Genomic DNA, 14,604 nt, shown 5'->3' on the forward strand with positions numbered 1-14,604 from the left:
TATGTGGGAAGATTTGCATAACGCCACCCAAATGTTCACGCAAAGAAAGAAGGCGTAACTTTTATTCTCGCTGTAGTTTTGTTGCTGCCGCCATGTTATGAATACGCTGTGTTTCGTTGTGAAAGCGAAACTACTTTGTTTGGTCTTCCAAAAGAGGACACGACCAGAAATCAGTGGTTAAGTTGTATTTACAACACTGTTCCAGAACAGTTCAACCCAAATATTCAGATGTGTGCAGCACATTTTATGGAGGACTGTTTCCTGATCCTGGTAGAGTAGACTACAATGCCGGCTGTTCAGACTCACAGACTGTAAGTACGTTTTTTATATTTAAAGAGTTTTTATATTTTATATTTTTTATATTTAAAGCTTTTTGGGCAGTGTAGAGTAGCGCTTCTTGTTTGTCATTTCTCCGATCACAAATGCAGACATGGTTTTATGTTTACGCGGCGCGATGCAACGCAACGCGTAAAAAGACAGTATAAGTCATTATAATCCATAATTATGTCCCCACTGGATGCAACGAATGCCTCGTTTATAATGGGTTTTCATGTTTTTGTCTCGTCGCTCCGGCCGGACAGGGCATCACAGTATGGTGAGGGGCGTAACATTTCCGTCACACGCTTGAGGTATTTGGCCAATAATAACGCACTGGATAGCTGGCCAGTCAGAGCACACCGTGCTTTTCAGACCGATGAGCGTTGTAAAAATCGACGTGTTTCAGAAAGGCGGGGCATAGAGGAGAAACAATAATGTACAGTATGTGGAAAATAATGTCTATATATATATATTTTTTTATTTTATTTTATTTATTTATTTTTTATCTTATTGCCTAGAAAATATTTCTCGTTTTCATTCAGTTTAACTTGATGTACAAAAACCATATGGACACATTAAAAAAAAAAAAATTTAAGTGGAAAAAAACCAACAAAAAATTAATACAACTTTAACTGAAATTGCAAAGAAAATTTAAAATATAAAAATCAAAATTAATACAAACTATAATAGTACCTAGATGATACTAAAATAACACTTGAGTGTACCTGACGAGGTGCCCATTTCTTGTGTGTTTGTTCACGCAGGAGTTGGAGGATCTGTTGCCGTCGCGTACAGAGGTTCCTGTCATCTCAGCTGATGCGGAGGAAGTTGATCTGCAGGACTTTGACATCAGCCAGGGATCATCTGGTGGTCACCGCCGTGAAGCATACAACGACAGCTCCGACGAAGAAGGTGGTCCGCATGGTCCGGGGGTGCAGTGCGCCCACCAGTAGTCCCAGAATTCTTTGCAAGTTTTTTGGGGATGTATTACAATTCCCTTTTGTCGGACAGATTCAATCTCCGCCCTCCACATTCTTCATATAGTGAACCAAACACACACACTTGCAGTATATATAGACATACATTACATTTATTTACTGCAATCTTACCTACAAATACACTCATTCATGCACTGTTTTAAAAGAAAAGACAAGCATAACTAAAGGCAAAGCAAAATAATTTAATTTATTCATTACTACTTCATTTCCATTGTAGACTTTCACAGTATATATGCTCTCTGAATATATAAATATCTGTCTGTGGGGAGACAGACTGTGTTGTTTAAGTTATAATTAACACACGCACGCACAAAGTTGTTAAAGACTGAGGCATTGTGGAGCTTCCTGGAGTTCAATAAAATGTTCAAACGTGTTTCATTATATACTTGCCAGTTATTCAGGCACTGTCAGTCATCTTGTACTGTTGTGCTGGTTTATATTCAATGGCAGGACAGAATAGCATGCATGTGGGCAACACACTCTCTACTGAGATTAATACAAAGCAAAGCAAACCAAACCCAGAAGTGTTTTAATGTGCTTACTGTCTATGATAAAGGTATATGAGTCATGCAACTTATTATTTGCCAAAGAAACACCACAGTCTTCTTAAAAGATCAGCAGCCAATGTGTGCATGCATTGTAAGCACTATTATAAACCTATAGGGGGCGGCATTTATCATTGGCAACTAGGGAAGTGTTTGAAACGCGAATACAAGTTGCTATCGTTCAAACACAGCTACTTTTGTGCTCATACATCAATAAAGTGGATGACTGTTTTGACTGTGTGCTGTATATTTGTAGAAATGGGGTTGAGTACGCACTAGCGTCCTTCTTCAGTTTCTGTCATGTGTTGAGCTGTGGGCGCAAGGAGCTCTTTAAACCCAGCCGTATTTCTATAAAAACAAAACATTGTTAGACGAGTGCAACTTTCATTTTTTTTCTGAAAAGACTCTTACTTAGATTCAAACTTATGATTTTCTTTCTCCACAAATGGAGAAATTTAGCAGATTATTGATGCTGCTCTTTTTCAATCACCACAGGTTGTTTCATACAGAAGCCTATTTCTGTCATGTTAAAGATGATGCTTTGGTAAATCAAATTATGGCATAAAAGGTCGAAATTGAAAGATACCAAGTAATAATAATGAGATAAAAATGGTACAAATTATAATTATGATATAAAGAAAAATCTTTCTATTTATGACTATCTCATTATGACAGGTCGTTTTGACAGTTTATCTCATAAATATGATCATTTATATATGTGATAAATATGATTATATGATATGTAAATTTCCACTTTTTTATCTTATTTTGATTTATAATAATTTTGACTTTTTATCTCATAATTTCAACTTCCTGTCACTTTCGACTTAATTTTCGACATAATTTAGATTTTTATCTCATAATTATGATTTGTCTATTTTGACTTGTCAGTTTGACATTTTGTCTTAATTTCAACTTTTATCATAATTTTTACTTAGTATGTAAATTATGACTTTTATCTTATAATTATGACTTTTATGTCAATTATGATTTACCAAAGCAAAATGGGTTTCCATAGATTTCAAGCACCAAAATGAGCCACAAAAACACACGACTTGGCGTATGACATCAGGATGAATAAATGATGATGGAATTGAAATTTTAGGGTGAAGTACTCCTTTAAATGACATGAAACACCTGGTGATCACTGTCAGAATGAACTAGCCTAGCATAAGTGTGTATACGTTACCTCTCCCGTCTGGTCTGGAGAATGCAGGAGCGTTCTCTCCTCATCTGCTGGAGTTTCTCTCTTACTAAAGTTTTCTGTTGTTGCTCGTCCTCCTAGAACATTCGATCAGCATTTACATCATGTCCACATAGAGGTCTCTGAAAGTATGAGGGTGTGTACCTGTCGTAGTGTGTCGGTCAGATGTCTGAGTGTGTCTTCCTGCGTCAGACCCAACAGATCTTCATCTGCCTTCCGACTCTGGACGATAGCCAGTCGCTCTTGAACCTGAACAGGTTTGAAAAAGGTCCGAAAGCAAAGTATATGGCCTTTTTAACTAAATATTCTGCAAATATGCATGGAAGACCATTTCCAACAAGCATGCACTGGTAAATCGTAATGATGACATAAAAAGTAGACATTATGAGATATTAAGTCATAATTACGATTAAAAAGTCCAAATTAATACATACTAAGTATTATAAGTGATATTATGAGATAATAGCAATTAGTCAAAATTAAGATATAGCAATTATAAAAAGTCATAATTATGACATCAAAATTATGAGATGACAAGTCATAACAGGAATTTCAACTTTTTTCTCATAATTTCAGCTTTGTCATTTGCAACTTCAATTCTCAACATTTTTACGTTTCACTTCATAATTATGACTTCTCATGTCGACTTTTTTTTTTTAACTTTTTATATCGTTAATTGTACGTTTTTGTCATTATTATTTAGCAAAGCATGTTTTTTTTTGTGTGCGTGTGGCAGTGGGCTTCCATAAACACACCACACGTTTTGAAGATGGCACAGAAATGTCATGCAGCATGAGTTGGCTCACTCTGAGTAGTTGTCTGTCTCGGTCTCGTTGCCAGCGTCGCTCTGCTCTCCTCTGGATGTCCACTAGGCAGCGCATCATTGCCTCCCGCTCACCTGCTCTCTCACAGATCTCCTCGTTCCTCAGCTCCTGAAGCGATGCCTCCATCTCATGGGTCTCAGATGTTTGCGAGGGTTGCGTGTCTGGGAAATGGACACTTGCTGGTGCTGTGTTAGTATCTGTTGTGTCAGTGTTTTGTAGCAGCCTTGGAGCAGTGGGTGGTGTTTGGTCGGGCCGTTGGGTGTCACTGAATGTGAACTCTCCATCTCTTATGTCCTCCTGTTGCTGCCCAGCCTGGAGAATGAGAATCACATTTGTTGTATAATTATTGTGAAAGGATTTTTCATTAACTCATTCATTTAGTTCCAGCTTTAAATTTTGGGTTTGGGCAGGGTGCTATAGAACTGACAATTATTGTTATTATTATTATTTTTTTTTTTTATTATTATTATAACTTACAGAACCCCTTAGGGGGAACTTCAGGGGGCTTGTGACATTGTAAAAAAATATATAATAATTTTAAAGAAAATACTAATATAAATATTTTTACAAACCTACAATGAAATTGATATCTTTTGAAAGTTGAGTGCTTTATTAGCATCTCAGGGGCACTTCAAGTACATATTTTATATCACAGGAATTCAGACAACAAAAAAGGTTGAGAACCTCTGATCTGATATTATTTATATTATTTATATTATTTATGGTATTTTTTATTTTAATAATTATTATAACTATTATAGAACTCTTAGTGGAAACTTCAGGGGGTTTGTGAGATTGTGATAAGCATGCAAATAAAATAAAATAAGAAAATACTATTTTATAAAAAGAAATACTAATATAAATATCTCAAAGTAATTCATATCTTTTGAAAGTTCAGTGCATTATTATCATCTCGGAGGAACATCAAGTATTTTATATTACAGAAGTTCAGATAACCAAAAAAGTTATCTGAAAAAGGTTGAGTACCTCTGACCTAACAATTCCTAATCTCACATATTATATATTACTAATAGTATGCAAATAGCAGAGAACACGGAGACACTTTATTATGCTGTCAAAAGGGAAGCTAGAGCTGGATAATTTGAAGTGGTTGTCTTACTGTGATGAAGCCTGAACGGTCATCTTGGATCTGTGTCTTTCCTTTCACATCATCTGCGTGATCTGAATGCATTTCTTCATATTGTTCACTTGGCTGCAGTGAGACGGAGCTTATGTTCTCCTGCTGTGTGTAAATGTTCACATTCCTGTCACAGTTGTTCACAGTTGTGTCAGGAACGTGTGTGTTATCAGCTGTATCCTCCTGCATTACAATAGAGACGGCCTCTACTTCCTGAGCCGAGGTCACTTCCTGTAGAATTAAGCCATTTTATGTATGAATGAACAATTTGAGCAGATTTAAGATAGAAAGAGTGCATATGTTTGTGTGTATGTACCTGAATGTAATTCTTTGCGTGGGCTGGGTTGCTCCAGGCCAGTGTGATCAGAGAGTTTTGTTTTTCCACTGAGATCTCCTGAGGGTCTCCTCTGCTCTTAATGTCTCCCTCTCTTCTCTCTTTGTCTCTATCCCTCGTCTCCATCATGCTCTCTTCATCTCTTGGGTCTCTGACACACAGGATCTCTAAATATGGAGTATCTTCTGGATCTAAAGCCATGCCACAGCCTTCAAACACAAAAATACAAATTAAATGCATTCATCACAAAATACTGTATTAAGCAGCACAACTGTTTTCAACATTAACAGTAATAAGAACTGTTTCTTGAGCAGCAAATCAGCATTTTAGAATGATTTCTGAAGGATCATGTGTCACTGAAGACTGGAGTAATGATGCTGAAAATTCAGCTTTGCATCACAGGAATAAATTACATTTTAATATATATATTTAAAATAGAAAACGGTTATTTTAAATTGTGATAATATTTCACATTATTACTGTTTTCTCAATAAATGCAGCCTTGGCAAGCATTAGAGACTTCTTTCAAAATCCGACCGACCCCAATGTTTTGAAGGGCTGTGTACATGTATATATGATTAATCTTACTAGTTTTAATGTTAAAACTTTCTCGTATCCTTGTTTAATGCTTCATTATATTAATGGTCTGGCATATGAATGTCATTCACCAGTGCAGAGTTCTTCTTTTTCACCATCTGACAGCTCTTCCTGTTCCTGTTCCTGTTCCTGTTCAGTCCTCTCTCTCTCCTAACAGAGACACAGGAAACAGTTGCTCACCTTGTATTCCTTTCAACTGAATATCTGGATAACCTCTATAAGCGAAGGTTCCTCAATGGTTTCTTGAATTTTCTGTGTATCAAGAGCCATTTCTCACTAGATAGGGTTCTTGAGTTGGCGACAAGGTTTTCTGGATATTATAAAAGTTCTTTATGTTACACTATAGGTTCTGCAGATCATTGCATACACTTAAAAATATATATATTGGCACTGATGATTCCAGAACCTTTAACATCCATGGAACCTTTCTATTGCACAAAAGGTTCCTTATTGATTCTTTAGTTCTTTAGATTATTAAAATGTTCTTCACACTAAAAAAATTGTTCTGTTTCAGAACTGTTCACTGAAAGGTTCTTTGGGGAACCAAAAATGGTTCTTTTATGGTATCGCTGTGAAAACCCCCTTGTGAAACCTTTATTTTTAAGAGTGTAGTTTCTTCAGATCTCTGCATACAGTAGATTGTAGGCATCATCTGTTAACAGCAAAAGTGAAGCCTTGCTGAAGATCTAGTGCATAAATGATTTTCTAAACAATCATGAAACACAAAGGATCTAATATGGCGAAGGATCTAAAAGCTTGATTTGTGATTGATAATGTGTAAGTGTGGAAGTAATTTGTCATTACAGTGTTAGCGTTCACTGCGCCGGTGCCTCTGCTGGCGTGCACTGGTCCACGTGACTGCAAAACTTCATGCAGGTTGTGGAAACTGGGTCTGTGAAGTTCGCTCTCATATTTGCGAAGCAAAGTCCAAAGACCCTCAGGGTCCTAAGAAGTGAAAGAGACATTATTGACACAATAAACATCATCTGCTCTGCACACTGTCACGATGCATTCAGAATGTTTGGTTTACTTACTACTTTGCTTTTCATATTCTTTAACTTTATTATTATATTTGCATTTTCTATTTTAGCTTAGTTTAAATTTGACAAATGCACACTTAATCTTTTAGGATTACTACAGTATATACTATGGCTCTGTTCAAAATGCAATACTTGCATACTGATTACTGCACAGTACAGTATATGCTGTATATGCTGAGATTCACCAAATCTGGCAGAGAGTTTAAAACAGTCCAGGCCTCATCATCCTGTGCTTGTGTCAGCTGGGTCAGCAAATGAGTGGCACATTCCCCCCATGAGACACCTATCCCAGAACACCCTGGGGCGAATGGACTAGTATAAGAACCATGTGCTTCCTGTAGAGAGGCTTTAATCTGCTGCAGGCTCCACACACAGCTCTGATCCACCGCGTTTCCATGAACCACATCTGAAAGACGTATACACACTTTAATGAAAACCAAAGGCATATCTTACAGCTGATGTGCATCTAATACTAAGTTACTAGTCATTTCGGCTAGTTCACCCAAAACATATTAATTTGGAACAACATATCACTTTTGTAGTGGTGTTTGTGTTTTTATATGATGTTTTTAACTGTTTTTCTGAATGTTTCCCTCGAGGTCACTCGGGGAAAGCCTGTGTAAGATCTCCACCAATCGTTTCCTTTCCTGCTCCTGACACAGAACCAAAAACTGCAGCACAGCCTGATGGGTAAAAAAATAAACAATCAATTATAAAACTGTATATAACACAAGGCAAATATTTCAGCCTTTAAGTCATGTTGGGATTATTTTATATTACAAGAAAATCACATATGAATCTATGTATTTATTTTATTGTTCATGAAGCCGGTTTATGAGGAGACCAAATGAATTTCCCATGTTTTTCCTAAATTTCCCATTATTCTTTGTGGGAGCATAAGAAGGATACAATATACAGTATTTAGGGTCAGTACATTTTTTTAAGTTTTTTTTTTTAATAAACTTTTTTTTTCATATAAACTAAATATTTTATTCAGCAAGGATGCAGTAAATTGATCAAAATTGACAGTAAAGAGATTTATAATGTTACAAATTATTTATATTTCAAATAAATGCTGTTCTTTTGAACTTTCTTTTCATCATATATTCCTGAAGAAATTAATTATGGTTTCCACAAAAATATTAAACTGTTGAATTAATAAGACATGTTTCTTAACTTAAACTCCGTGGACCCGGATACGGGTCCAAAACAACAAAGTGTTTCTTGAGCATCAAATCAGCATATTAGAATGATTTCTGAAGGATCATGTGACACTGACGACTGGAGTAATGATGCTGAAAATTCAGCTTTACATCACAGAAATAAATTACATTTTAAAATATATAGAAAACAATTCTTTTAAATTGTAATACTACTCACATTATTACTATTTTTACTATATTTTTGATCAAATAAAAAGTCTCTTATGCCTTAGTGAGCACCAAACATGTTAATTTCATTCCAACCCAAATCCCTTGAATTTATAACACAACATACTGTAATTTCTGAACTCATGAATAGGAATTTGGAGGAGTTGAAGGCAGCAAATGTCATGTATCTGTGCACACAGTACCTGTTGTGCGCAATTTCCTGTTTCCCAGCCCTGCTGTTTTTTAGCAGTGGGATCCACATTTTCCTGAATCCAGATCCTGGTGAGATCCTGACTGACTGAACCTCTCATATAAGGCCTAGAGCACACAGAGATGGTTTGGATTCAAGCTTGCAGACTTCGGAGTGAAAATAGGTGGATGTGTCAGCATGTAATGTTTTAAATACGGATGATGTGTCCACATCCCATATTTAACACGCTCACCATCTGTCCCAGTGCTGTCTGGCGACCAGCAGCGCCATGTAGGACTGATTCTCTCTCTCGGCTCTCCGCAGAGCAACACACATACCGAGATATATAACATGCAGAGCTTCCTGTCCCAATCTACAGGAGCAATAAATCACAACACAACATCTGCAACCATTAGCATAATATGTTTAATATTACAGATCGATATTGACATTAAAAGGTCATGCTTAACTATGTCAGTATATGAATGTCAAAGTTCTAGTTATGCATGCTTATTTATTATGTGCTGAAGGGAAGACGTATTTTTGTAGGCCACAATCAGTAAACGAGTTGTGTCTTAGCACGTCGCAAAGGTTTTTAGAATGGATTTTTAGTTAAAACACCTGAATTAAGGTCTGTGGTCAACACAAGCTCAAGATACTTTCACATTTTATTCTACGACATAAAAATACATCAGTAACAGTCATCATGTGTCTGGCCTAAATCGACTTTATCTGAGATACACGAGACCTACTGATACTTTAAGCCAATCACATGCATTTATGAGAATTCATCAACTGATGAACACAATAGAATGACCTGTTCATGAGCGCGCTGATCGATTCCTTCTCATCTTGATAATGTGAGTCCAGCTCCGACAGGACGATGACAGCGGACCAGGCCTGTTCCCTCGGTTTAGATGACCAAGCCTGATCTCTAGATTTAACACTCTCAGGACAGCCTCGCAAGACCACAGAACCACAGCTCCTGCCATATTCATCAAATATAACTAATCATTTTACTTGAAGCCTTTATATAACGGATTATAAAAGAGTGTTTTGGTAACACTTTACAATAAGGTCCCATTAGTTAATGATAATTTTAACATTAGTTAATGCATTAACTAACAATGAGCAATAAATTAATTACTAATCTTTGTTAATGTTAGTTAATGAAAGTACAATTGTGTCCCTGGACCACAAAACCAGTCTTAAGTCGCTTGGGTATATTTGTAGCAATAGCCAAAAATACATTGTATGGGTCAAAATTATAGATTTTTCTTTTATGCCAAAAATCATTAGGACATTAAGTAAAGATCATGTTGTGTCTCGGCCAAATATTGTCCTATCATAACAAACCATACATCAGTGGAAAGCGTATTTATTCAGCTTTCATATGATGTATAAATCTCAATTTAAAAAAATTGACCCTTATGACTGGTTTTGTGGTCCAGGGTCACAATTATTCATTGTTAGTTCATATTAGCGCAAATCTGATTCATAATATTAACAGATACAGCTTTTTGGATTTTATTAATGTTTTAGTATATGCTGAAATTAACATTAATTAAGTTTAATAAATTATTTAGAAGTATTTTTCATCATTAGTTCACATTAAAGAATGCAGTTAACTTATATTAATAATTAAAACTTTATTAAAGTGTTACCAGTATTTTGAATGCATCATGCCTCATAATGCAAATTATAATGCATTGTATGATCTCATGAATAATTGTAACCACAGTTATAATACATTATAAAACTTATCTATTCATTGTTACATCCTTAGAAAGTATAATTCATTGAAACACATGACAAACAACCAATTTCAGATTTATCAAAGAATCTGCAAATACCATAATGCATTTTACTTTGATTGCAATTATTCGAAAAATTGACCCTTATGACTGGTTTTGTAGTCCAGGGTCACAATCATTCTCATTCATTGTTAGTTCATATTAGCGCAAATCTGATACATAATATTAACAGATACAGCTTTTTGGATTTTATTAATGTTTTAGTATATGCTGAAATTAACATTAATTAAGTTTAATAAATTATTTAGAAGTATTTTTCATCATTAGTTCACATTAAAGAATGCAGTTAACTTATATTAATAATTAAAACTTTATTAAAGTGTTACCAGTATTTTGAATGCATCATGCCTCATAATGCAAATTATAATGCATTGTATGATCTCATGAATAATTGTAACCACAGTTATAATACATTATAAAACTTATCTATTCATTGTTACATCCTTAGAAAGTATAATTCATTGAAACACATGACAAACAACCAATTTCAGATTTATCAAAGAATCTGCAAATACCATAATGCATTTTACTTTGATTGCAATTATTTATGTACATTTAGTCATTTAGCAGACACTTTTACCTGAAGCGACTAACAAATGAGGACAATAGAAGCAATCAAAACTAACAAAAGACTAATAATATGTAAGTAAATATGTAATAAGTCTCGGTTAGTCTAACGCAGTACACATAGCAACTTTAGCAAGTTTATTTAAAAAAAAATATATATAATAAAAAGAAAACAAGTAGATAGAAAAAGAATAGAGAACGCTAGTGATAGAGGGTCATTTTTAATAAAAAGAAAACAAGAAGATATAATAGAAATATAATAGAGAGTGCTAGTGTTAGAGGGTCAAGTGTAGATGGAAGAGACGTGTTTTTAGCCGTTTCTTCAAGATGGTTAAGGACTCAGCTGCTCAGATTGAGTTGGGCAGGTTATTCCACCAGCAGGGAACAGTTAAGGTAAAAGTCAGTGAAAGTGAAAAGATATACAGTAATGCATTATAACATACATTATAAATATCTTTATAATTCATTATACATAAAGGCTTCAAGTAATGTGTAGATTTATAATTATATTTGGGTTTAAACACCAAATATTTAATGGCATACTCAAAATTTAGCAACTGCACTTACAAATGCACAAATAACTAGTAGTACCTGTAGCAACGGAGGGCCCCGGGAAGCCCACACACCTGAAGCCAGTCTCTGTGTCTGAAAGCCAGCTCTACACACACTCCTAATTCACACACACATTCTGTCTGATCCCACGCTGACATCGAGTTCCACCAAACAACACCTGTAATGATGTGCAAAAAGATACTGTTAAACTGTTCTGTGAAAGGGAGCATTTATGAACTCCATTTAGGAATATTTCTAACCATATTCATCTTGTAACATCTCTCTGTACAGTCGCTCTCTGATGACCTCGTATTTGTAATACAGGAGCTGGAGGATGTCGGTAGTGCTGGGACAGATCGTGCCCGGTCGCATGACGCCGGCGTGCCTCTGAGAAAGAGACGGTAGGACACTCCACACGCCGTCAAGAACCAGTCTAAACAGAAAGCAGGATGAATATATAGTCAATTTGTTCAATGTGATTGTGAGCAGCTGAATGAAAGAGAGTGTGTAAATAACCTGGTGCAAAGTCTCTTGGCTCTGTTCTGAAGACACAAGATACTAAACTGCTCTGGATCCTGCTTCGAGAAAAAAAAAAGATGCCCACATATATTTAGCAGACACCTTTCTCCAAAGTGATTAACAAATGAGTGAATGATCATGAGCTGAAATAGAGTGCAAAGCTGATTAACCAAAAGCATACAAAATAAACAATTAAAAAAATAAACAAATTGTAAAACATCAATATAAATTAATATGTAAATAGATATGGAATCATAATTATATTGTAGTATATTGTATATAATTATATTATACAGTGTTATGTGTGCTCATGTAATAGAATAGAATAAAATAGGATTGAATAGAATAATATGACTTGGTTTTCTACCTGTTGTCTGGAGCTAAAGTTGATTGTTGAGGATTGTGTGTTTTGTTTATGATTGATTCTACCAGCCGTCAACATCTGGAGATCCCAGTACAGCTACAGAAATTATAAGCCGTTCACATCTTTTAATTTGCAACAATATAACGTCACAATTTATATAATATAATTTCACAATTTCACATTCACGCACCCAAAAGACCTTAAAACAAAGATAAATATCTGACAAGGCAAAGGTTCACAGTAAGAAGAAAAAAAGCCATAGAAAATGTCCTGGCAGACATCAGAGCGTTTATTTCCAGAATCAAGTTCTCAATTCATTGTCAGATTATCATTTTTTCATTAACTGTTCCCTCCTGGTGGAATGACCTGCCCAAATCAATCCGAGCAGCTGAGTCCTTAGCCATCTTCAAGAAACGGCTAAAAACACATCTGTTCCACCTTTATTTGACCCTCTAACTCTAGCACTTTCTATTCTATTTTAATTCTACTTTATCTATATTTATCTTCTTTTTTTATTTTTTATTTTAAAAAACAACAAAAAACAAACAAACAAACACTAGCTTTCTATTTTTTCTATTCCATCTTTTTTTTTTCTTTGTGTGTGTATATGTGTGTGTGTATAATATATATATATATATATACACCTTGCTACGTGTACCGCGTTCTTTAAACCGAGACTTGTCATTTGCACTTATATATTGTTGCTCTTTTGTTAGTTTTGACTACTTTTATTGTCCTCATTTGTAAGTCGCTTCGGATAAAAGCGTCTGCTAAATGACTAAATGTAAATGTAGATTAGCTCAAAGGAAAAATCTTAATTACTACATAATATATAACATGTTTATATTGCAATATAATGTATTATCTTAATTTAGATTTAGTATAAATAAGAGAAATATAGAATGAAGTATATGGAAATATAGATGAATTAAATGAAGATATACCTCTTCTCTGTCGTCACGTTGTTTCTCCATCACTAGGAGAACATGCAGAACTCCTCTGGCTGGACATGACAAGCCTCCACTCTGACCTCTGACCTGAACATATCACACAAAACATTTTATTTTTCTTTCCGTTTCTCTTTTCTGTCTCATTCTTCTCATTCATGAGCTTCTGAGACAGCAGAAGGTCTTGTTCACCTGTGAAATGGCTCTCTTTGTCTCATCCAGGCTGGCGGTGATGAGGAAGACGCTCTTATAGAGGGAACAGATCACGTCCATGCCGACATCATCATCCTCATGTACACCCATCGACTCACAGACCAAATGCAAACACTCTTCCATCCTATAAAAGACAAGGCACTTTGTGTAAGCTCGATTTCATTGTCCTAAATGCCTTGAAATGAAATAAATAAATAAAAATGTATATACTGTATATACACTGCACACAGTCAACATAATGAAATGAGTTCTTGTCGTACTTCAATCAAATTCAAACATAACAGATAGTTCTACCTTATATAATTCAAACATGAAAAGAGAAAGTGTCTCACCTGTTCACTGAGTTTATCTTCATGAATGATGCATGATTACAACAAAGCCACGTCTGTTGCTGAGGAAACCATTAGAGTCAGATTACAGAAGAAGACCTTCAGCAGTGTTGCCAACTAATTTTCAGGGGAAGTTGCGAAGGTTGGTTTGTTGCTAAAAGTTGCTAAATGACGTTGCGACGTCATTGCGTGGTGACGTCGTTGCGTAATCACAATGCTAAATTGTGTCACTGCATCAAATCTCAGCAAAAAATAAAATGTATATATGTTAAATTAGATGTGTTTATAAAATAATATAAATATATAAATAACTAATATTAAATACAACATTGAATTATTTAACACTTTCACATTTTTGAACGATTACAATTTAAGTTTATTTTTATTAGCTAGTAAACTACACATTCTGAACAATTATAGTTTTAAGCAGTGTATTAGTATTTAGTATGCTACACTCTAAGAAAAGTCTGTAAAAATAGGGCAAAATCTATTAATATGAAGGAATTTTCCGTAATTATTATTCACAGGTTTTTACCCACATTTTAAATTACGCATTGTATTTTGTGTTTTCGGGTTACAGGGTTACAATGGATAATGGAAAAAGGATAACGGATAATGTCCTGGAAAATTACTACATTTTTCATTTTTCTAGATATTTTTCTTGATCAACAATCTCAAGTACAAGCTACTAACAAGGTGTATCATAAATGAACAATTATTATTAAATTAAACAATTGCAAA

At 34.9% G+C, this 14,604-nt stretch overlaps 2 protein-coding genes across 2 annotated transcripts in view; one reads left to right on the forward strand and one right to left on the reverse strand.

The window, feature by feature from the left end:
* The window catches only part of LOC107735561 (dnaJ homolog subfamily A member 2-like), an 11,058-nt gene extending 8,965 nt beyond the window's left edge, over positions 1-2,093 (forward strand). Inside the window, exon 9 of the mRNA XM_016547207.1 lies at positions 1,083-2,093. Coding sequence (XP_016402693.1) covers positions 1,083-1,271 — 189 coding nt within the window. The 3' untranslated portion in view covers positions 1,272-2,093. The remainder of the gene's footprint in view (positions 1-1,082) is intronic.
* Positions 2,094-2,130: 37 nt separating this feature from the next.
* On the reverse strand, positions 2,131-13,972 carry LOC107736150 (uncharacterized). The gene is made up of 20 exons (XM_016547641.1): positions 13,867-13,972; positions 13,514-13,658; positions 13,319-13,411; positions 12,378-12,470; positions 12,008-12,069; positions 11,752-11,924; positions 11,531-11,669; positions 9,376-9,543; positions 8,812-8,931; positions 8,572-8,686; positions 7,573-7,681; positions 7,184-7,404; positions 6,763-6,903; positions 6,030-6,108; positions 5,344-5,570; positions 5,010-5,258; positions 3,872-4,201; positions 3,210-3,314; positions 3,051-3,142; positions 2,131-2,209 (listed from the first exon to the last, which is right to left on the reverse strand). The coding sequence occupies exons 1-20, from the start codon at positions 13,887-13,889 to the stop codon at positions 2,137-2,139; spliced, it is 2,757 nt and encodes a 918-aa protein (XP_016403127.1). The 5' UTR covers positions 13,890-13,972; the 3' UTR covers positions 2,131-2,136.
* Positions 13,973-14,604: the final 632 nt, after the last annotated feature.

Source organism: Sinocyclocheilus rhinocerous, unplaced genomic scaffold (genome assembly GCF_001515625.1).
Source record: "Sinocyclocheilus rhinocerous isolate Xijiao unplaced genomic scaffold, SAMN03320098_v1.1 scaffold942, whole genome shotgun sequence".
Lineage (NCBI taxonomy): Eukaryota > Metazoa > Chordata > Actinopteri > Cypriniformes > Cyprinidae > Sinocyclocheilus > Sinocyclocheilus rhinocerous.